The 22,682-nt window shown below is 32.9% G+C and overlaps 1 protein-coding gene across 4 annotated transcripts in view; it reads right to left on the bottom strand.

Moving 5' to 3' along the window:
* LOC140060360 (endoplasmic reticulum membrane-associated RNA degradation protein-like) overlaps window positions 1-22,682 on the bottom strand; it is a 37,558-nt gene that overhangs the window by 3,309 nt on the left and 11,567 nt on the right. For 3 of the 4 annotated variants that reach the window (XM_072106536.1, XM_072106533.1, XM_072106535.1), the window contains exons 6-10: window positions 21,488-21,585; window positions 18,718-18,851; window positions 6,530-6,644; window positions 2,266-2,368; window positions 143-162 (exon numbers count right to left, since the gene is read on the bottom strand). In XM_072106536.1, the coding sequence (XP_071962637.1) occupies window positions 143-162; window positions 2,266-2,368; window positions 6,530-6,644; window positions 18,718-18,851; window positions 21,488-21,585 (470 nt within the window). Of the gene's footprint in view, window positions 1-142; window positions 163-257; window positions 364-2,265; window positions 2,369-6,529; window positions 6,645-18,717; window positions 18,852-21,487; window positions 21,586-22,682 lie in introns of all 4 variants that reach the window. The other variant, XR_011847316.1, reaches the window with a different exon arrangement.

Here is a 22,682-nt window from a genome sequence, read left to right as displayed (position 1 = left end):
ACATGCCAAAAGAAAAATAAACCAGACAAAATATTTTTGTTTGTGAAGATATAAACAACCATGAATATCCTATATTGTTAAAACAATAACAACCTACAGTTGTAATTCATTTCAATGCTTAAAACAGAAATGTAGCACTCACCTCATCAAAAGTACTGAACTCTATATGAAAAAAATGATAAATTATCTTGATATCAAACCAATAAATCAAAATTAATCTATATATTAATGCTACTAAATTTTTCGCGTAATTTTACCTATCTCCTCCGAAACTGCAGTACCTGCTCACATTTGGCACACTAATTTTATTGAGGGGCCGGACACGATAGGCTATGTCACTTTCCTGAATTTTAAAGATAAACACTAAAAAAAAGCAAAAAATAAGTAATTTGATGTCTCAGCGACCATGTTATTTCACTGTATAAACTACGCAACCTCCTGGCACCGCCATGGCTGGATCTACAGATACCATGCCGGGCCGCCAAATTAAAACAGTGTTTAGTTTCAGCAGCCAGTCAAATGTATTGGTTAAAAAGTATTTTTAAAAGAAAATCGGCCTGTCTTCAACATTATGATGCTGTACTCGAGCTGTTCAACCGGTTTTCAGCTATCTATATATAAATTTACGTAAGGGCAAAATTCGGTAAATCGCGCCTTACTTCTAGAATTTTTACTCGATGGTATATAAAGTTGGTTCGTACTTTCGGTACTGATTTTAACCACCTGATGTAACCCTGTTTACTAATTAAATTAAGTTAGATAATTAGTTATTGACGATTAAAACGAATTTAGGTTCAAAGATTTGCCCCAAATAGGGGTGTTTTCCGATCGTGGTATACACTGTCTAATGGATGTCCATCTTGAAAAATACCCGCCACAAAAATGCGAGGAGGCTTCGCATTTTCCTATCTCCTCCTACGATAATTGTTTTTCATAGCTGAAAACCGGTTGAACAGCTAGAGTACACCATCATAATGTTGAAGACAGGCCGATTTTCTTAAAAAAATACTATTTTGATAGATTTAATATACGATTATACAAATGTATTGATTTGCGATGAATGGAACATCCCAATCTCTCAGTCTGCCAGAGTTTGGTTTAACACAAGTAGGTAAATTTATGAGCCCTTGGTTTAACACATACGGTAGGTAAATATATGGGCCCTTTGAGAATAAACTTGCAATACTTTGACAATACTGTAAATACCTATTAACTATTTTTAGTCCTCATTTGAATCGAACATTTCTTACTGTGAATGTTCGTACTGTTAGATGTAATATAAAAATATATACAGATAAACTTTATTACTGAGATTGTGGATAAGATCTACTGTTAGATATATAAACACATTATTATATACAAATAAACTTTATACTGACAGTTCCTTCTCAACGTTTGTATTAATTAATAATTACCAATAAAATAAAATAAACGTCGTAGTGGTGTATCGTGACATGTACTTTAATATTTCAATCGATTATGACAGTGACAGTTTTAACAAAGTATTAAATCGCAAATGTTTTACTGTATTTAGAGGTATATTATTTATAGGCCTATAAAACATGAAAAAAATATTTCGTTACTGAGTGGATAAAGAATATATTTAAAAATTGTTCCTCTTTGTACCTATCCGCTTTCCCATCCCTCAACCCTAATATAAAAAAACCCATACAAAACACAAATTGGATTTCTTTAAATGAGTCCAAATCAAAAATTTGGACTCATTTTGTGATAAGTTTCTCCTTCGGAAGTAATTCCCAGGGTGCTAATTTTAGTTGACTGCATAAATCATCGTGTCTATTTATTCGTTTCTGTAAACAACAATGTATTATAGTCCTGCGGTACGTACATTTGAAATCGCCAGTTTTGTTACGCTGAAATTACTGTGTATTCCAGAACCATCTGTGGGCACAACCTAGATGGTACGCGAGCGAAGCGAGCGTACCATTTAGTTAAAAACAATTATCGTAGGAGGAGATCCTCATATTATTGTGTGTGCAGGAATTATTCAAGATGGACATCCATTAAACAGTGTATACCACGATTGGAAAACACCTCTATTTGGGGCAAATCGTTGAGCCTAAATTTGTTTTAATTGTCAATAACTAATTATTTAACTCAATTTAATTAGCAAACAGGGTTACATCAGGTGGTTAAAATCGGTACTGAATGTATGAACCAACTTTATATACCATCGAGTAAAAATTCTAGAAGTAAGGCGTGATTTACCAAATTTTTCCCTTACATAAATTTATGTATTCTTACCTCCGCTGTGACTAGTCTATGAGGACAGTTGTTGGCTTGTACAAACACTGTCCTAACTCCCATCTCCATTTGTGGTAGTAATAGCATTAAGAACAATCCAAATCTAATCAGTTGAACAACAAATACAAAATTGTGTTAATAAATGATTTTTAAATAAAGATTGTTTAAAGACATATTGTTCTAGTGGATTTTGAGGCTGTGTTACAACCGCTAATGTAGAAAACGCCAGCTAATTTTGAAACAACTGTTAATGTAACCCTATAAGTGATAAGCGATTGATCACCTGTATTGACAGTTTTCTCCTGTGTGTAATGTTCAAATATATATATATATGGTTTCATGTACACTGTTCTTTAACAATTATATTATTTGCATCTTACATTCTTATGATTAGATGTTTACATCATTACTACTCTAGTAGCGAGATCAACTTTCGTATGCACTTTGAGGTCCAGAGAATTTGACTTCAGAAATTGGTTAAGGATGGTCAAACAATCATTATTGGCTTGCTTACACATTTTGAAAATGTGGCGAAAGGTCAAAAGGTCAGGGTGAAAGGTTATCAAACTAAACACCAATAGGTCCTTAAATCTCGACAACTAGTGGTCACAGCGAGGTAATTTTGGACTCAAATTGATCAGAAGGTATACATTTATATTCAGTTTAATGGGACATTTTAGTAAAAAATGACCGGAAATGCAATTTCTGACCTTTGACCCACACCCCAGGGCATGTATGTATCTCCGTAACTACTGATCCTAGACACTTGAATTTGGTCTTAAATTGTTTGAAATAAACATTTTGTTATTTGTTGCACATTTTTAAAAATGTTACAAAAGGTCAAAGGGTCAGGGTCAAGGGTTATATGAACAAATATAAATAGATACTTGTATCTCAGCAACCACTCGTCACAGCAAGTCAATTTTAGTCACAAAATGTTCAGAAGGCATGCTTTCATATTCAATCTAATGGGACATTTTAGTCAAAAATTATCAGAAATGTCATTTCTGACCTTTGACCCACATATCATGGCATCTTCATATCTCTGTGAGTACTGGTCGTAGAAACTTAAATTTGGTATCAAATTGTTCGAAATATACATATTTACATTCATTGTAATAGAAAATGTGGTTAAAAGATGAACAGAAATACTATTAATAATGTTTCAAACAAAAAACATATCTCTACACTAGATTTGAACTCGTCACTTCGGACGAGTTAGGTTATCCGCAGCGCAAAGGCCACATGCACGTCATACTTTAGAATATTGCGCGCAAAAAAACGATTATGGCATTGAAAAAATGTTAGTGCGCTCTCTATTTTGCGTCACCTCTAAGTATATACGGTATAACACAATATATTGTATACGTACTACATACAGTGCAGAATAGGTGAAAATAAGTGACCAAAGTTATTGACGCTTTTGAACATGATGACGTCATCACAATTTTAAAAATGGTATATCATGCGAAAGATAATTGATTGGCCTAGACAATATAAAAAATTGAGGGAAATGGAATACGGATAAGTGGTGATGCGCTCTATTAAATGTGATGAGCTATGACGAAAGAGACAAAAATCCTATATTTGATATTCGGGTGGCCATACGATGTATGATTCGATATCTACCACTCATCTACTTTCAGAATATGTAATAAAAAATAAAATTCACCATGTAGTTTAGAATCTATGACTGTTCAAAAAAAAGGTATAATTTTGACACATTTTTGAAATTTTTTTTAAAAAACGAGCACAAATTGTTCAATTTTACGTGCTCGTATGACATGATTTTAAGTCGAAATTGTTTGAAAGTTGGTAAAATTACTACAGAAGGCTGAAAATACAAAAATCAAGCAAAAAAAACATGTTTTAGCCTTACGTGCGCACGCGCGCGTAAAAATATTGCGCACGCGTGGGAATTTTTTAAATGCTCAAAATGACATGAAACGCGTAGAAAGTTGATTAGAAATGAATTTTGCGCATCTTGAAATTTTGAACAAGCGTGCGCGCGTAACTTTATGTAAAACATGCCATTTTTAATCCATAGAAAGTTTGCGCATGATATGACTTAAATTTTCACCAAGTTTCAATAGAAAATGACTTGGTTTTTAATCTATGATCAATCATTGAAATTCATAAAATCGCGCGTAACTTACGCTGCGCAACTCCAAAATCGTCCAAAAGCTTGGCTGCACATCTACAGCTATAGGTCAACCTTATGACAAAGTTATACAATCTTATGTTGGCCAGAAAATAGAGATATGCTGCGAACAAAATTCGGGGAAAGAAAAAAGAATAATATAGAAAAAAAAAAAAAAAAAAGATCCTGACAATAACAAGGGGTTATCCGCCAAGTGCGGATAACCAATAACTTATCCTTAGACAGTAATGTTATGCAATAACTGATACTTTAAATTGTTTCAATTTTAAGTACTAGTTATTGCTGTCCCCAAGAACATTTTGATAGAAACGTCAAGCTCAACAGTTCTTTTCAGAATGCTAGAAGTAACTTGCTATGTGTATCCGATTAAACGCCCCGGGCATTTATTGTTCAAAAGGGTTTTTAGGGAGGCATCTTTATTTGGGGTATAATATGGTAACATGTATAATCAAATAAATACCACCTAGATGTAAAAAAATACAGCACAATTAATATCAAAAAATTATAAAATTATGTCAAAATGAGACCAAAATTGACTTGCTGCGACCAGTGGTTGCCGAGATACAAGTACCTTTATTTATTTGTTCATATAACCCTTGACCCTGACCCTTTGACCTTTTGTAACATTTTTCAAAATGTGTAACAAATAACAAAATATATATTTCGAACAATTTAAAACCAAATTCAAGTGTCTACGACCGGTAGTTCCCATTAGACTGAATATAAATGTATACCTTCTGATCAATTTGAGACCAAAATTACTTCGCTGTGACCAGTGGTTGTTGAGATTTAAGGGCATATTGGTGTTTGGTCTTATGACCTTTCACCCTGACCTTTTGACCTATCGCCACATTTTCAAAATGTGTAACCAAGCCAATAATGATTGTTTGACCACCCTAAACCAATTTCTCTGGACCTCAAAGTGCATAAGAAAGTTGATCTAGCTACTACTACTAGAGTATACAGCAGTAACCATGAAATTTTTACAAATTATCAATTCTATTGAGTATCTTTTTTCCATTTACGTTTTTATGATCACCAATTGCTGTCAAGTACTCATACATCATTTCTGATAGGGTACATAATCATAATTGGCATACATTTCGCATCTTACCAGACTCATTTTTAGCACAGGTTAAAATCTCACATGCATTCATATAGGTGAAAAAACCATTCAAGTACACCCACTAGAGGGTGTGCAAGCGAACCCTCTAGTTTATTAAATTATCAATAGTAGGGAAATGCAGGTTAAAGACCCCTTCCCTGCAATTTTGGACGTTTTTTGGAAAATAATACATATATATCACTTTAAAAACATTAAACCATGTCATTTCTTGTCTTAAATGTACGTTTTATGGTGAATTATGATAAAAAGTGAGAAACAATGCACTACCTAAGTAGCTCGCGGCGATCGACCTCTCGTGGACGGTCTTAGGCCTAGGCCTAGCCTAGCTAGGCTTAGTTTTGTAGGCCTAGCTGGTAAACATCGGTAACGTACGAACATCGTACGCGAGCTATATACCTAGCCTGACGTTGTATAGTTGCTGCATTAATTGTCTTTCTATTTTTGCCAGACTCCGTTGATACAAATTGGGGAAAACCCGTATTTTCGCTGAAAAGTTAGGAGTCTTTCATTTGTTTTGGCCTCACGATCGATCGAAAAGTGGGCGAATTACAGGTGAAAAACAAAAATATCAATCCGCGCGCAATGCATTTTGGGATTTATAGCGGGCCGCTATAATTATTAGAATCGACTTATTTTTCACATTTTTAACCATTTAAAGACGAAAAAAGTTATCGCAATAGGACCATATAGTATTATTTTTACATTAAATATAGTTTGTGATCTTAAATTAGATCTAAAAAACGTAGGGAATGGGGCTTTAAAAACTACGAAAACAGCAACAACTACAATCACAATGTTAAGTAAATCATTCAAAGAAGACACAGGCACGGTGTTACAACATATAAAAATAGGTAAAAATAAGATTGAAATCAGGATAGTAAATGTAATTGGTTTAATATAGTATAACAAGCAAACAATACAATAAGTCTTATTTGGCCTAAACACTATTGTTAAATGTTGTAGTAAGTAATACAAACCTTCCAGAATAGTAGTATTGCAAAGCTTGTTCCCATAAGCAAATCATATTCTTCTGTATGAAGTTTGAATTATATATAATAGCCATCAGTTCATCCTTTTCTACATTTTCAATAACTGTGCAATGGATAAAACATATTTTGACAACAATTCTTAAATGATGTAAAGTAGAAAATGTATGAATAATAAATCTACTTAGAATATGTATAAATCTACTAAGGATGATATCAGTCACCCTGTTCTTCTTTCACCAAAATATAGACCGGTGGTCAAAAAGTGGAAGGCTAAGGAGTGGCAAAACGCAAATGGTTGGAAGAACAACTTAGAGGCCTTCAAGTGTATCTGGGATGTTTTTGTAAATAGCTGTGGACATGAAAGAACAATTACTGAATCTGTTTGTGTTATATTACATTTTGTATGGATATTGTTCCTCCAAAGAAATGTTTAATTTCCTCCAGTAGAATAAATATCTAGGTATTGTTTTGACAGTTTATTTTCTTGGGAGGATCATGTTGATCATATTGTTAAAAAATTAAACTCTTGAATGTATTCATTCATTTTCTTTTTTTCCAATATTTTGTGGTGAACTTTTGATATAGTTTTTTTTTTTTTAATTTCTTTATTTGGTAATCAAGGTTAAAAAACAATAAGATATAATACATAGAAAATAGAAAAACAATTGCACAGAAACACAGGCCTTGATTACAAGGAATACCAAGAAAAGTTAAAAACTTATTTCCACTTGGGTCCTAAAAACAAGAAACTCATAAAAAAAACATACAAATTACATTAAAAGAACCCTTCAAAAAATGGTATATAAATATAAAAGTTTAAAAATTACAATTTATCTCACACAAATTTAATTAATTTAAAAAAGATTTATTATAAGAGCCATATACAAATATTGATTTATTGCACTAAAGTAAAAAAATTAAAATTAATCTTTACACTTATTTTATATTAATTCTTAATTTACAGATTACAGAAAATTATTTGATTTATTGCATTATACTAAAAACTTTATATAATTTATTACACATGAGAATTAAATGTTGAGGAGATGCTTTTTTAGTGCCAATTTAAAATTTCTAATGAAATATTACTTTTAACATATAATGGTATAGCGTTCCAGGCTTTTATTGAGTTGTAATAAAAAGTTTTTTGTTCGCAGCCCTTAATTATTGGAATCCTATAATTAGGTGATCATTTAGAATAAAATGATCACCTATTGTTATTGTATGAAATCTTTATTATTATTTTTCTTTTTTTTTTAGTTATCCGCATTTAGCGGATAACTCCTTGTAACTGTCCTGTGTCTTTTTTGGCATTATTCTTCAGTCTTTCTCCCTCACTTTTTGTGCAGAGCGTATCTCTAAAATGGGTAAACATAACATTTCATAACTTTGTCAACATATGGGCATTTACGTGAAGTTGTGCACCTCCTATTTTTGAATGACGTCATAGTTACGCAACGTGACTTACGCGTGATTTTATGATTTTTTTAAATTGATCATAGATTTAAAACCAAGCGTAATTTTGTTTTTACACTTTGTGAAAATTTAAGTCATATCAAGGGCAAACTTTTTGTGCACAAAAAATGGCATGTTTTACAAGAAGTTACGCGCGCGTTTAAAATTTAAAAATGCGAAAAATCAATTTCTAATCAACTTTCTACGCGTTTCATGTCATTTTAAACATGTCAAAAATTCCCACGCGTGCGCAAATTAAAAACATACTTTTTTTGCGTGATTTATGTTTTTCCAGCCTTTTCTAGTAATTTTACCAACTTTTCCTACAATTTCGACTTAAAATTACGTCATACGAGCACGTCCAATTGGATAATTTGTGAGCGTTTTTGATCAATAAGTTAAAAAAATCGTCAAAATTATGCCTTTTTTTAAACAGGCGTAGTTTCTAAACTAAACGGTGAAAGTTATTTTTATTACGTATTCTGGAAGTTGATGAGTGGTAGATATCGGATCAAACATTAATGTGGCTATCCGGACATTGTGACGTCATCGTATGGCCACACGAATGTAAAATATGGGATTTTTGTCTCTTTCGTTTTTGCTCATCACATTCAATGGAGCGCATCTCCACTTATCCGTTTTTCATTTTCTCCGAGATTTTAATAGTGTCTAGGTCAATCAACTATCTTTCGTATGAGTTAAAAATATTATAATTTTTATGACGTCATCATATCTAAAAATGTAAATCATATTTTCACGTATTTTCATCTTTACAGTAAATTTTAATCTGTTATAGCTCGTAAGAATAAAATGTGATAATTAAAGATTAAAATGTTTTCTGGAAGCTATTGGATTGTAGATATGAAATCATGTGAACATTTTGCCAATCGGATGTTGTGACGTCATTATATGGCCAGTTAAATAAAAACAGTCGTATTTTCATCTTTTGCGTCATAGTTCATTACATTTAAAAGAGCGTGCATCAATATTTCACGTATTCGAATTTCTTCTACACGTTAATATGTTGTTACTGAGATAATTTCCTCCCGAAATTGCTATCTTAGTGTTTCATTTTGATACCGTAACCATGTTAAAAATTTGAATAAATTGCGGGTTACGTAATTTCACCTATTCTACACTGAATGTAATATGTATACAGATTATACTGTATTTACTATATGACACAAAATAGACTGAATTCAGCACTAACAACGTATGATATTCTTCAGTTCAGGTCATAATGCCATAATCTTTATCTGCTGTGTGCAATATTCCAACGTATGACGTGCACATGGCGTTTGTCGTGCGGATAACTAACTCGTCAAAGTGACGAGTTTCATGTCTAGTTTCTTTTTATTGTTTCTGTACACTATTTTGTGTAACAATTATCTCAAAAAGTTTAATGTTAATGATTACCAAAATTTCAGAATATCTTTCAAATAATATAACTTAATCCTAATCAGCATTCCAGCGTGATCACTCATCCGTGACGTCATTTATACGCCATTTTGTGAAATCACTTTATCAATCATATCTCCATAATTCATTATGACATATTAATGAAATTCACTACAGGTAAACTTCAGGTCAAGGGTAAAAATATTAGCAAATAAAAAGTTGCGCGTTTCAAGGTCATGCACGTGAAATCGCGCGTTAAAAATTGAAAACGCGCAAAATTAGGTTTTGATCAATTTAGAGCATGAATTAGGCCATTTGCGCGTTTCAAAAAATTACTGCGCAAAAATGCGTTTTTGTGCGCACGATTCTTAAAATGCGTAAAAAATAAAATTTGATGTATAAATCACATTCTACTCACAATCCTTAGTACATTCACCAATTTTGAGTCCATTCCGACTTAAAATAACGCTATACGAGCACGTTAAAAATGACAAAATGCGCACACTAATTGTACAAAAGTGCTAAAAATGGTAAAAAAAAAGGACTTTTTAAAATGAATATAACTCTTCAGAATGGCAGGTGACCCCCAATTTATTATGGAAGCCAATAAGTTGTAGATACAAATGTATATACACATTAGACGTACAAAATGGTATGACGTCATCAAATGGCCACTTGAATTTAAAAATTAGGAATTTTTATCTTTTTGTGTGGGTTATCACATTCAATAGAGCACATCTCTCTCTCATCATTTAGTATGTGCTTGCTCAATTAATTATTCTTCTAATGAGTTGTCAAAATTTTTATTTTGATGACGTCATCACGCGTAAAAACTTGAATAACCTAGGTCGTGTAATTTCAGCTACACCATACATTTGAATATCTTATAGCTCTTCAGAATTAAAGGTGACCTTGAAGATTATAACTTATTATGAAAGCTGATGAAATGTAGATATGAATTCATATTAAAATTAAGCCTATCGGATGTTGTGATGTTATCATATGGCCAGTTGAAGTTAAAAAGTAGTTTTTAAATTTCTTTAGTCAAAGTTATACAAATTTCAAAGACCGCGCATTGCGCTTCTACGTGTCAAATTTTCTTCCAATCCTTATATTTATTTGCTCAATTCATTATCTTTCGAAATTGTCATCTTCGAGTTTATTTTGAAAATTCCATCATACCAAAAAATTAGAACACGATATGAGTCCCGTAATTTCACCTATGCTACACTGTATATAGATATACAGTATATACTGTACATATTGTATGACACATAGGTAGAACTCAGCACTATAAGTGTATATGCAATCATGTCATAGGATGGCGTACATCAACTTTTAACGATCGTATGTTAACGTACATGCATGTTTAAAAAATGTTAATTTTATTAAAATGATAAAAATGATCACCTATAATTCGTCAAAGTGACGAATTAAATTCTAGTTTAAATTTGTGGCACTACGTGTCCTTCTAGAGTGATAATCAACAATACGAACAAAGTTACTATTTAGATACATTGGGGCAGAATTATTAAAAATTTTATATACATTGCATAAACATTTGAACTTAACTCTTTCTGGAACGTTCAGATATCCGATTGATTTCAGCTCAGATTGACCAACATGAGATCTCGAATCTGATTCAGTAATAAATCTGAATATTTTGTTTTGAGTAGTCTGAAGCCTGTGTTTATGTACCTGAGAAGAGTCATTATACCATGCTGGGGAAGCATAGTCAAAAATAGGCTAATTTAGATCTGAAGAGAGAAGTTTCCTACTACAAAAATCAAGATATTTGGACTGTCTGTACATAAATTTTAAACGTCTATTTGCGCTAGTTATTATTACTGAATTGGCAATCAGATTTCTTGAAGCCTGTTGGTCAATCTGGACACCTAGATACCTTATATCACATTCAAGAGCATTGAGTTGAAATGAGAAATTTTTAATCGATGTTTAGTTCCCAAAAGAATGCATTCAGTTTTACCTGGATGAATTGTAAGTCCGTTATCAATAAGCCACTCATTACAAAGATTTAACGAAGTACTAAGTACAGCCGAAATAGTATTAGGGTTTCGGTCTGAATACAAGATGGCACAGTCATCTGCATATAGTAGCACTTTACACTTTGATTCAACACTGATGAAACAACATCATCTATGTACACTAGGAACAGCAAAGGTCCCAATATGCTCTCTTGGGGGACGCCATGTTCAATAGCCATATTTTTTCATTTACCTCCCTTAATTTCAACAAATTGTTTCCTATTAGATAAATAAGAATGAAACCATTTAGTTGAATCGCATCCGATTCTTCTGAGTTTATCACAAAGAATGAAATGATCGACCGAATCGAAGGCCTTTCGAATGTCCAGCAGAACCATACCTGTAAGAAACCCATTGGCCATTTTTGATTTTACATGATCCAATAAATGAGTAAGACAGGTTTCAGTGGAAAACCCTTCTCTGAAACCAGACTGAGAATCTGTTATCACATCATTATCTTCCAGGTGTCTGGCTAGCTGGATATACACAGCCTTTTCTAGAATCTTAGAGGTACAACTTAATAGGCTAACAGGGCGGTAGTTATTTGTGTCAGTACGATCGCCTTTTTTAAATATCGGCTTTACTTTTGCTATTTTAAATTGGTCTGGTACAATTTCTGTTTTAAGGGAAAGGTTTATTATATGGGTTAGGGGACCTTTTAAGGAAATTGCTCCATCTTTTAAAACTGAACAGGAATGGTCCTGTGGCTTTATTAGGATTTACTGAACTTAAAAACTTTTCAACAAATTCTTCTCTCACAGGATCAAGCTTAAATTTTGTTATATTTTTCATAATGAGTTTTAAAGTAACTAGAACCGGGTAGAAATTGATTGCTTTGTTGAGGTAACTTATTTCTGAGATCCTGAGCAACGTGAGTAAAGAATCTGTTGCAATACCTTTAGGGTCATTTATAGTACTATCTCCGTTTTTTAACACTATCTTTGCATCACTTATGTTCTTATTACTATAACCTAGATTTGTTAAAGTTCTCCAGAGTTCCTTAGGTTTTACTTTATTTTCTAATATTTTGTTTTTTATAAAATCTGCTTTAGCATTTTTAATACTAGTTTGAACTAAATTTCTAATTTTAACATAATCTTCATAAATATGCAATTGAGTTTTGTTGTTAGTGAACTTTTTTAACAGCCTGTCTCGTTCACGTAGCAAACTAAGAATGTCCCCTGTCATCCATTCTTCAGTTCTTGATTTAATGCGGATACGCTTCATTGGAGCTATTTTATCTATTACGCCTTTAGTCGTAGTTCGAGCTAAAACTAAAAAAATGACGTCATTTTAATTCATAAACCGAACTTCAACTAAATCACCGACTAAATCAGGCCAACCTCGACTAAATCGAGACGGATTTTGATCGATTTTTTTAGTCCTGGAGGGGGCAGGCTAAATGGTCGACTAAATGGTTTTTAAACAATGTTTATAAAAAACGTAACAGTCATTGAGTTGTTATATTGGCCAGATATTGAAGAATGAAATATCTATATTTATATTAGCTTAATTAAATATACATTGGTATAAGTTATAATAATGAAAATCATCTTTATTTACAACTGTATACAAATTACATTATTTTCTTCGCGCAAGTCCGACTTGAGCTACGTCACGCCATAGCGACAATGGGAGATGCGGCAATTCACCACGCCATGGAATGTTTAGAGGGCCTAGCGCTTTCTTGTCACGCTATGAAGTGCGTGGTTCGTGGCGATCATACTTTGTTGGGGGCCTAGAAAATATAAAAGTTACCGTACCGCCATGGTTCCTAAATATATTTTGAAGATTTTATTTGTTGTTAATCAAATATACTTCACTGTTAAATTAATACTGATATTGTTCTAATAATTAACGATTAAAATTATTTTTCATGTATATAGTCCTGATGCGTAAAAAGTGTTGTAAGAAATGGAAAGTGATATCAATGCGCAAAATTTAGTCTTCTCCTCAAATACTCTCTTGTCATTGGCCAATGTATAGCCTTTGTTACCCAGACGTGTGCAACTTGACTAAAAGCTCGACTTCATTAAGTCGAACTGCAAACTTCGACTACTTCGTTTTTGAATCGAATTTGAAGTAATAGCTCTACGACTTTTTCAAGTCGAACTTCGAACTACGACTAAAATCCGGTTTAAGAATACGGGCGTTAGTGTTATAAGGTGCTGGTGAAAATTATTAAAAGCAATATTTACATCGTTTGAGTTATACACGTTAGACCAGTCTATATTTTCAGATAATGTGGAATTAAGTAGTTCGGGTGTATAATTTTTTAAGGACCGAAACTCAGCAAATTTATGTTCGTTTAATTTAGCACGAGACTTTTTTCTAATACAAAAGGTGATGAAGTGGTCACTAAGACCGTATGAGTATACCACTATGAGTAATTGTGTGCTTGTTGTTACACAATATGTGGTCTATCAATGTTGATGATGTTGACGTAATTCTGGATGGTTCTTTAATTATTTGGTCCATGCCATGATTATTCAGCAACTCTTTATACTGTTTTGTAAGGGGATTCTTTCGATTGAGAACGTTGATATTAAAATCACCTAATATAATGGTCTCTTTTTCATTACCTCCACTTAGGGTGTTGAAATCATCGATAAAGCAATGCTGATTCGGTGGTCGATAGACACACCCTATTAGAATAGGTTTAGACTTAGGTAAAAGTATGTCAATCCATACCGATTCCAGATTGCTGATTGCTGTTTGCTGTTACAGGCACTTCATTAAAAGCAATTTTTGATTTTCTGTCACATCTGACAGAGCTATAACCATTCATTTTTATTTCGTTGTCTGTGATTGACATATGCAACCATGTCTCAGTGACACAAATAACGTCTGCCTTGGTATTGGCTGCAATTACTTTGAGCTCAGAAAGTTTGGGCAGAAGGGATCTAGCATTAAGATGAATCAAATGTAGTTATTTGTTCTTAAAAACTGCTAGATCAACAATGTCATTAATATTTTCTGGTCTTGGTACATTAATGTTTCCAGAGTCGATAATTATGATTTTATATGTTTAATGACAGGGACACGATAATTACGCGAGGATATATACGATTACGATCTTAGCAGCGGTATATTGCACACTACACACCACAAAAATAATTAAAAAGTGATCTCATTTATTATTTTTTGGCCAAAAATATTATACAAATAATGAATGTTTATGAGTGTAATAGTACAAATAATGGCATGAGGTGATGATGAAAGGTTATATTTCAATGAGACTTCCCAGCATTCTATGTTATGCCATGTAACTTTGTTAATGGTTACAGATATCCACAATAGGGAGGTTTCGCAACCTTACAAATACGATAACGAAAACGGATACGTCATACATTTGTGAAACTTTTGAGCTGATCCCCATTTCATATTCGTAAAGCGTATTCGTGTTGACGAATATCACCAGTCATATTCGTAACTACAAAACGAGTATAGTTTTTGATCTATTTTGCACATTTTGCATTTGAATTAGGAATGATTCATGATTATAATATAATTATAGATTTATTGAAAGTAATTTACCTCCGCCAAGGAGGTATATGTAATCGGTAGCGTGTGTTTGTTAGCACGATAGCGCCTATAGTTTTCAAGTTATCTTTCTGAATTTTTGGGTGTAGATAGGTATATACTTTCAGACCATGCCTATTGAAAATCAACAAAATTGGTTTATTAATAACTTCACAAATAACAAAAATGATATTATTTTCAGACCGGCTAGTGTTAAAAGATAGGAGACAATTTTCAAAAGCCGGTGAGCAGTCTCAAAGTAACACGTAAACTGAAATTACATTTTCTCGAGAACTACTGGTCCAAAAAACCTCATTTTTGGACAAGAGGCAAGGGTTATAATTTGTGATTTGTAATTTTAAAACAAAAGTTGATTCAATGTACCGGCTTTTTCATACGAGTAGTTTTAAAAAACCTATTTCTTTTCAAATTCACCCGTTTGTTTTTTGCGTTGCTGTTCTATTGTTATTCAAATTAAACTATTGTTAATGTTAGTTGATAATTAGTTTTGTTAGTACCGGCGTGTGTCCTTCCTTATTTCATTCTCTACATAGCTCTATACTTACAGAACATGCCTATTGATTTTCAGGAAAATTGATATATTGGTCATGTCACAAAAGCTTATCGTCCGTACGATATATTAAATAGCACGCATTCTGTCTTTTTTTAACATGGACATATTCTTTGATATGGACCAAAATATTATTCGACTGGTCAAGCGGTTAAGCTTACTACATGGGTTAAGGCAGAGGCGCCGCAAATCCGCACAGCTTCAAGACACTCCTCGACCATTATTCTGGTCAATCTTGATTTTAGAAAGGTCATTGTTGCAATGCCGGAATTGTTAGTATTAAAAATTATTTAAACAAATTATTAACCTTAGCAGTATTTTAAACATGTAAAGCTAATACCTAAAGGAAAAATTGTATCTTTCAACATGCTCCCGGTCAGTGGATATATTTTGCCAAGTACTTCACTCAGTTTCTGAGTGCTTTCATTTGTTTGTTTGTTAGCACGATAGCGCCTACAGTTTTCAAGTTATCTTTCTGAATTTTTGGGTGTAGATAGGTATTTACTTTCAGACCATGCCTATTGAAAATCAACAAAATTGGTTTATTAATAACTTCAAAAATAACAAAAATGATATTATTTTCAGACCGGCTAGAGTTAAAAGATAGGAGACAAAACTTTCAAAAGCCGGCGAGCAGTCTTAAAGTAACAAGTGTACTGAAATTGCATTTTCTCGAGAACTACTTGTCCAAAAAACATCATTTTTGTACAAGAGGCAAGAGTTATAAATTGTGATTTGTAATTTTTAAAACATAATTTGATTTAATGTACAGGTGTTTTGATACGAGTATTTTTTAAAAACCTATTTCTTTTCAAATTCACCCGTTTGTTTTTCGCGTTCCTGTTCTATTGTTATTCAAATAAAACTATTGTTAGTTGATAATTAGTTTTTTTAGTACTGTACTTGCGTGTGTCCTTCCTCATTTCATTCTGTACATAGGTATATATATTTACAGAACATGCCTATTAATTTTCAGGAAAACTGATATATTGGTCATGTCTCAAAAGCTTATCTTCCGTACGATATATTAAAAAGCACGCATTCTGTCTTTTTTTAAATATAGGCATATTCTTTGATATGGACCAAAATATTAGTCGACTGGTCACGCGGTTAAGCTTACTACATGGGTTAAGGCAGAAGCGCCGCAAATCCGCACAGCTTCAAGACACTCCTCGACCATTATTCTGGTCAATCTTGATTTTAGAAAGGTCATTGTTGCAATGCCGGAATTGTTTGTATTAAACATTATTTAAACAAATTATTAACCTAATCAGTATTTTAACCATGTAAAGCTAATACCTAAAGCAAAAATTGTATCTTTCAACATGCTCCCAGTCAGTGGATATATTTTGCCAAGTACTTCACTCAGTTTCTGAGTGCTTTCATTTGTTACTTGGCCAAATTGAAAATTGGCCAAGTATGTTGATTGGTGCGGTTTGTGTGTGTGTTTGTTTGTTTGTTTGTTTGTCATCACTCTAGCGCTCACAGTTTTGGTTCGAATGACTCCAAATTACTACCATACATGTCACCTGGTGCAAGGACGACACTGCCCAATTTTGGTTAAAATCCAGACCACGGTCCCAATTCTGGACCACTTTTAAAAATGATTTTCAGACCTGCTAGTGTTAAAAGAAAGGACAGAATTATCAAAGGCCGGTGAGCAGTCTTAAATTAACAAGTAAACTAAAATTGCATTTTCTCGAGAACAACTTCTCCAAAAAACTTCATTTTTGTACAAGAGGCAAGAGTTATAATTGGTGATTTGTAATTTTAAAACATAAATTGATTTAATATACAGGTTTTTTGATGCGAGTAGTTTACAAAACCTATTTCTCTTCAAATTCACCAGTGTGTTTTTCACGTTGCTGTTCTATTGTTAGCCGACTGCAGCTATTGTTCGTTGAAAGGCTGGTTACATAACCTGTACACCAAACTCGTATACACATGATTGTAGTGAAATTAGCCTAAATCACACAGCATGAGACACACACTTTTGGTGAAAATTGGGTCAATGTCAGGAGGCCAATTTTGATTTGGCCAAGTATCGCGCTATGCGCGAAGGCTAGTTTGTTTGTTAGTTTGTTTGTTTGTTAGCAGGATTACTCAAAAAGTAATTACAAGATCTTTACCAAAATGAATAGACATATAGATATGTGGTCAAGGACCATTCCATTAAATTTTGGGACCATTTGGGACCACAGTCCCAATTCTGGACCACTTTTTAGTATACTTTTTTAGACCTGCTAGTGTTAAAAGATTGGAAAGAATTTTTCAAAAGCCGGCGAGCAGTCTTAAAGTAACAAGTAAACTAAAATTGCATTTTCTCGAGAACTACTTGTCCAAAAAACTTCATTTTTTAACAAGAGGCAAGAGTTATAATTTGCGATTTGTAATTTTAAAACATAATTTGATTTAATGTGCACGTTTTTTGATGCGAGTAGTTTAAAAAACCTATTTCTTTTCAAATTCACTCGTTTGATTTTCGCGTTGCTGTTCTATTGTTAGTCGACTGAAGCTATTGTTAATTGAAAGGCTTGTTACATAACCATTACACCCAACTCGCGCATACAAATGCTTGTAATGAAATTAGCCTAAATCACAAACAGCATTAAGACACACACAAATATATATATATATTTTTTTACCGGAGAAATCTTATGTAGGAGAATTTTACAGTAGGCGGAGGTATGCCCTCTCGGAGTGGCTTTCTAGTTTACTAAAGTAATTTACTAAAATGCCAGGTCAAATTAGATAAATAGCAGTTTTTAAAGTCCTCACTCGCTTTGATGTTACGCTAGGCCTAACCAGCCAAGCACCAAGGAACACGTACCTTCGCTTCGCTCAAATTTACCGCAGTCATATTTTGGACGCGCCTCAATATTTCGTTGCCATGCGAAACAGATTTTTTTATGGCTTACGAAAACGAATACGTGTGCGTGACGTATCCGTTTTCGTTATCGTATTTGTAAGATTGCGAAACCTCTCTAATATCTCTAAATTGTCATCAATTGCAATTTTTTTTAGATTCAAATTAGCCTTAAATTTTAGAAAAGTACAGTACAGTATTCAACTATACACTTTGCCGAAGAGTGAGCATAATGAAGATTGTACAAATACTTGATGGAGGGCAAGGAATTTATAAAACAAAAACAATTTTTTAACAGTTAAAACGTTTTAATCCATACCTGTAGTGGTTTGCTTTGTTAGATTGATGTTGGAAAATGTGAACCATTGACGATGTGGAATTTGAACCAATTCATGATTAGAACAAAGAACTTCTCCTAAACTTACAGCTATTATAATTAGAAAATAAGCATACCTATTGAAGAAAAAAACATAGTTTTATTTCATTAAAAAAATTTATTTATATATATATATTTAAAGACCCATTCTCTACAATTGTTAAAATTTTGTAAAAATAATGCATATATACATAGTTACCAACCGGGACAGTACCCCATTCCAAAGTGATTTTAAACGAAACACGCATTTTGAACAAACACATGCGTGACCACATATTTGTCACGCATTTAGCAGAAGTATATGCGTGACCATATTTTATCACAATTTGGGAGGAAAATGCATTTAAATTAATTGGTATAGTTTGCGAGTATTCATAATATAACACCACACATATAAAAAAAAAGTGAAATATCAGGGAAAAATTACAATTAATTTTCCGTGGTCGTTCAACGTGATGAAGGATGGGCCGAAAGCCGGCATGCGTTAGAGAGTCACGATTGTGATTACTAAATGAAAAATCCTATGTTGGACGACACAGTGAAATGATGTTGATGATGAAGGGGAAACCTCGACCTGCGCTGAATTTTCTTACCACTGGTTGGTGGATCAGTTCAATTTCTACTCTCCAAACAAAGACATTTTAAAATAAAAAAATTCCAAGAATTATAAAAATAACGTTGAATTACAAATTAACAAACAAGAGTAACTTACATAGACGTTCGCATTAAACGCAAAATGCGATTATTTTGCTGATTCCTACCGCGCTATGGGAGTATCAATTCATCAAGAATTGTAATCAAGAAGAGTAATATTTCCGGCCTATGTTGCATCTTGAGAGGTACGAAAGAAGGCCAACACATGCTGTGTTCGGAAAAACCCTGTAATATGGGTCATCGATTTGTCCATAATGTTTGCATTTTTCCAGGGGTTTTCCATAATATAAGGCCCAAATCATAAATTTGTGTATAGTTCTGTATTTCCGTATATTCATTTTAGGAAATTTCCGCAGTAATTATGAACATTCCGAACTTTGAAATAACAGTGATACCGGTAGCAGAGCAAAGTTTGCTTTTTTCTGCTACTTATTTTCTTTGTTTATTTTGGAGTATGATTTAAGCAGAACTATTGTGCAGTTTATAGTGGAATGAAATGAATTTTGGAAATTGTGGTTTTAACTTCTTATTTAACATTTAATTCAGAATAATACAACTTAACGTTTTGCTCAATATATTATAGCAGCGGCATAATTTTTTGTCTAACTTTTAAAATTATTAATTGATAATAATAATTAATTTGCATTAATTGATTATAGTTAGTACCGTACTAAAAGTACAATCATCGGGACTCGTATTGTAAAGCTACGTTCACATCAAGCCCGGACATCTTCAGTTCGCACGCTATTCAAATTATAATCATTGAAGTTGAACGAGTGTAAACATTAACAATGGCAGATTGCCGATGACGAAGATGTTCCAGACATTAATCCGTGATTAGTCTTAGAAAGAGAGAAATTTTACAATTACTTCTAATAATTCTTCAGCGTTAGTCACCGTAGGCCTATGCTTTCACATACTGCAGCATACCATTATGCTGCTTTTTAGAATAGTAACTATAATCATAGGGCAGTTATTATCTTTTTAAAAAATACATATTATTAGGCTAGAAGTAAACTAGGTAGGCTATGTTAGTATGCATTATTACGTTTCTGTTTTTTTTCAGAATCACTTCAGATCAATTTGAAGTTCTTTTTGGTCTTGTTAAAGATATGACATGACAAAGCAAAACCCACGAGAACTCCTAGCCATATGCCTAAGGTAAAAAGAAATGATTGAATGTGATCGTTGAAGTGTACGGACATGAATACGTGGAGCATCCTAGCCACGAATTTACGCTTCAGCTCACTTTTTACCACCCTTGTTCAAGCATTTATCGCCCGTCACATTGGAACATTATAGTGGCACTCCTTTGGGCTACTCTTGCTCATGTAACCTACCATCGTTGATCTAACTCGATATTGATAACATCAACACTTATCGGATCTATTTAATAACATCTTTGCTCAGAGTTGTGACTGGATTTCTAATCATCACAATGAGTTTGATAGTTTGAGTACGGTGGTGGTAAGGTGAGGTTTGGAACAACAGACTTTCGTCTTCAACTCGTCACGTTTACGTTTATTTATCCAATAATTATTCCATTAAAATTCTCAAACGCACCTAAGCAATACTACCCAGCGTCTACCGCCAACTTTAACTTCAATGTTTTGATTACATCAGGGGACATCCTTCCAGATCCAGGACCAAGAAATGACTTATGAATTTATGTTTCCGTCTCACTATCTTATACTATTACTGTCGCAGTATTAGAAATAAGTCTCTAAACCTAGCTACATTCTATGACACTAAATAGGTTCGATTAAATATTATTTACCACGGAAACGTGGCTGAAATCATCTGATGATTCGCTGATGTTGCATTTTTCTAACAAATTTGAATCAATTGTGTCCAATGACTGGAAATGTGTAAATACAATTCCAGTTCACAAATCAGGGGATAAGGCAATGATATCCAATTAGTAGACCAGTTGCGCTCTCCTCATTGACATGCAAATTCTTAGAAAAAATTATTTTATACTCAACAACAAGTATCATAACAAAAATGTTGTTTCAGTCTTTCAACTACATATTATTTATAAAATAACAAAACAACTAACATTATAGGAATTTCACCTGGTGAAGCAAATCCATGCCAGAAAATATTTCTGAGGTTGAGACTTGTTGGAGGTCCAATCAATATATGTAACATTTTTATCTGTGAATGAAATTTAATTCGTTTGTAAAGGAGATGACTAGTACTAGTATAGGGTAGCGCTATTCATGAAAATAGTCTTGCAGTCCGCCTGTTAACATCAATGAGCTAATGATCTGACATCAATCACCCAATTTTCTGTTTATTATTATTAATAACATGTACGATTTATAATTTATATTGTGTTCGTATTTTGTTTATTAAAGTAAACGATCTTTAAGTGTAAATATATCATAAAGTAATGTAGAAATGGAATAACATATCGGACATATAGATAAGTATTAATTATAATAATTATGAGTTAGGTCGGTTATTAACCATTAATACCATGAAGTAACACAGTGATGTTAGTCTGATACAAAGTAACAAAAGAAGGGTGCGGTCACATACCGATGTTACCAACTTGAATTAAACATTGAGGTATGATTACCCACACCGTTATCCTTAACCACAGTAATAATGTTGTTCCGTATCTTACTTTATATTCACATCATAGTTATGGTATCCTTAGTTTTATATGATGTTTTAGTTAAATAGAATAGATAGACTAGAATACATTGTTATTATTTGGTGTATGACGCTGTACAATTACATTAGTATCAAACACGTGTTATAGGATGACGATAAATAGTTGATTGATGATTTTACCATTACCAGCCGTATTTAATGCGGTCTGAGTTGCTACTTGTGGCTTTGTTATTGTAGACGACTGTGTTGGTTTTTAACATAAATCTATATACATTTTTAATTTAATCTAATACTTAGCTTTGATTTAATTGTTTTAGTAACATTCAGTGATACGCATTACCTGAATTTGGTATTATTATTAGTCTGATTTTATACATTTTGATTTTATAGTTATTATACAGTTACTTTAACATATATTATTTGTATTATTGGTTCCTTGCTGTTAATTGCTACCGATTCGACTAATTCATTATCAGAACGTTTGATTATACTTTAATGTTAATGTGTTACATTAATTCAGCCTCATTCTCAGTCTGTCCATTGTTTTGAACCAGTAACTTTAATTCAGTCCTGTTCGCTTTTCCCACATCACGCTATTTTTTAATTATAACCGCTTTCGCTAAAAACACACC

The sequence above is a fragment of the Antedon mediterranea genome, chromosome 10 (genome assembly GCF_964355755.1).
Source record: "Antedon mediterranea chromosome 10, ecAntMedi1.1, whole genome shotgun sequence".
NCBI lineage: Eukaryota > Metazoa > Echinodermata > Crinoidea > Comatulida > Antedonidae > Antedon > Antedon mediterranea.
The sequence above is the reverse complement of the archived record's forward strand: the minus strand, read 5'-3'. Positions and strand labels throughout refer to the sequence as shown.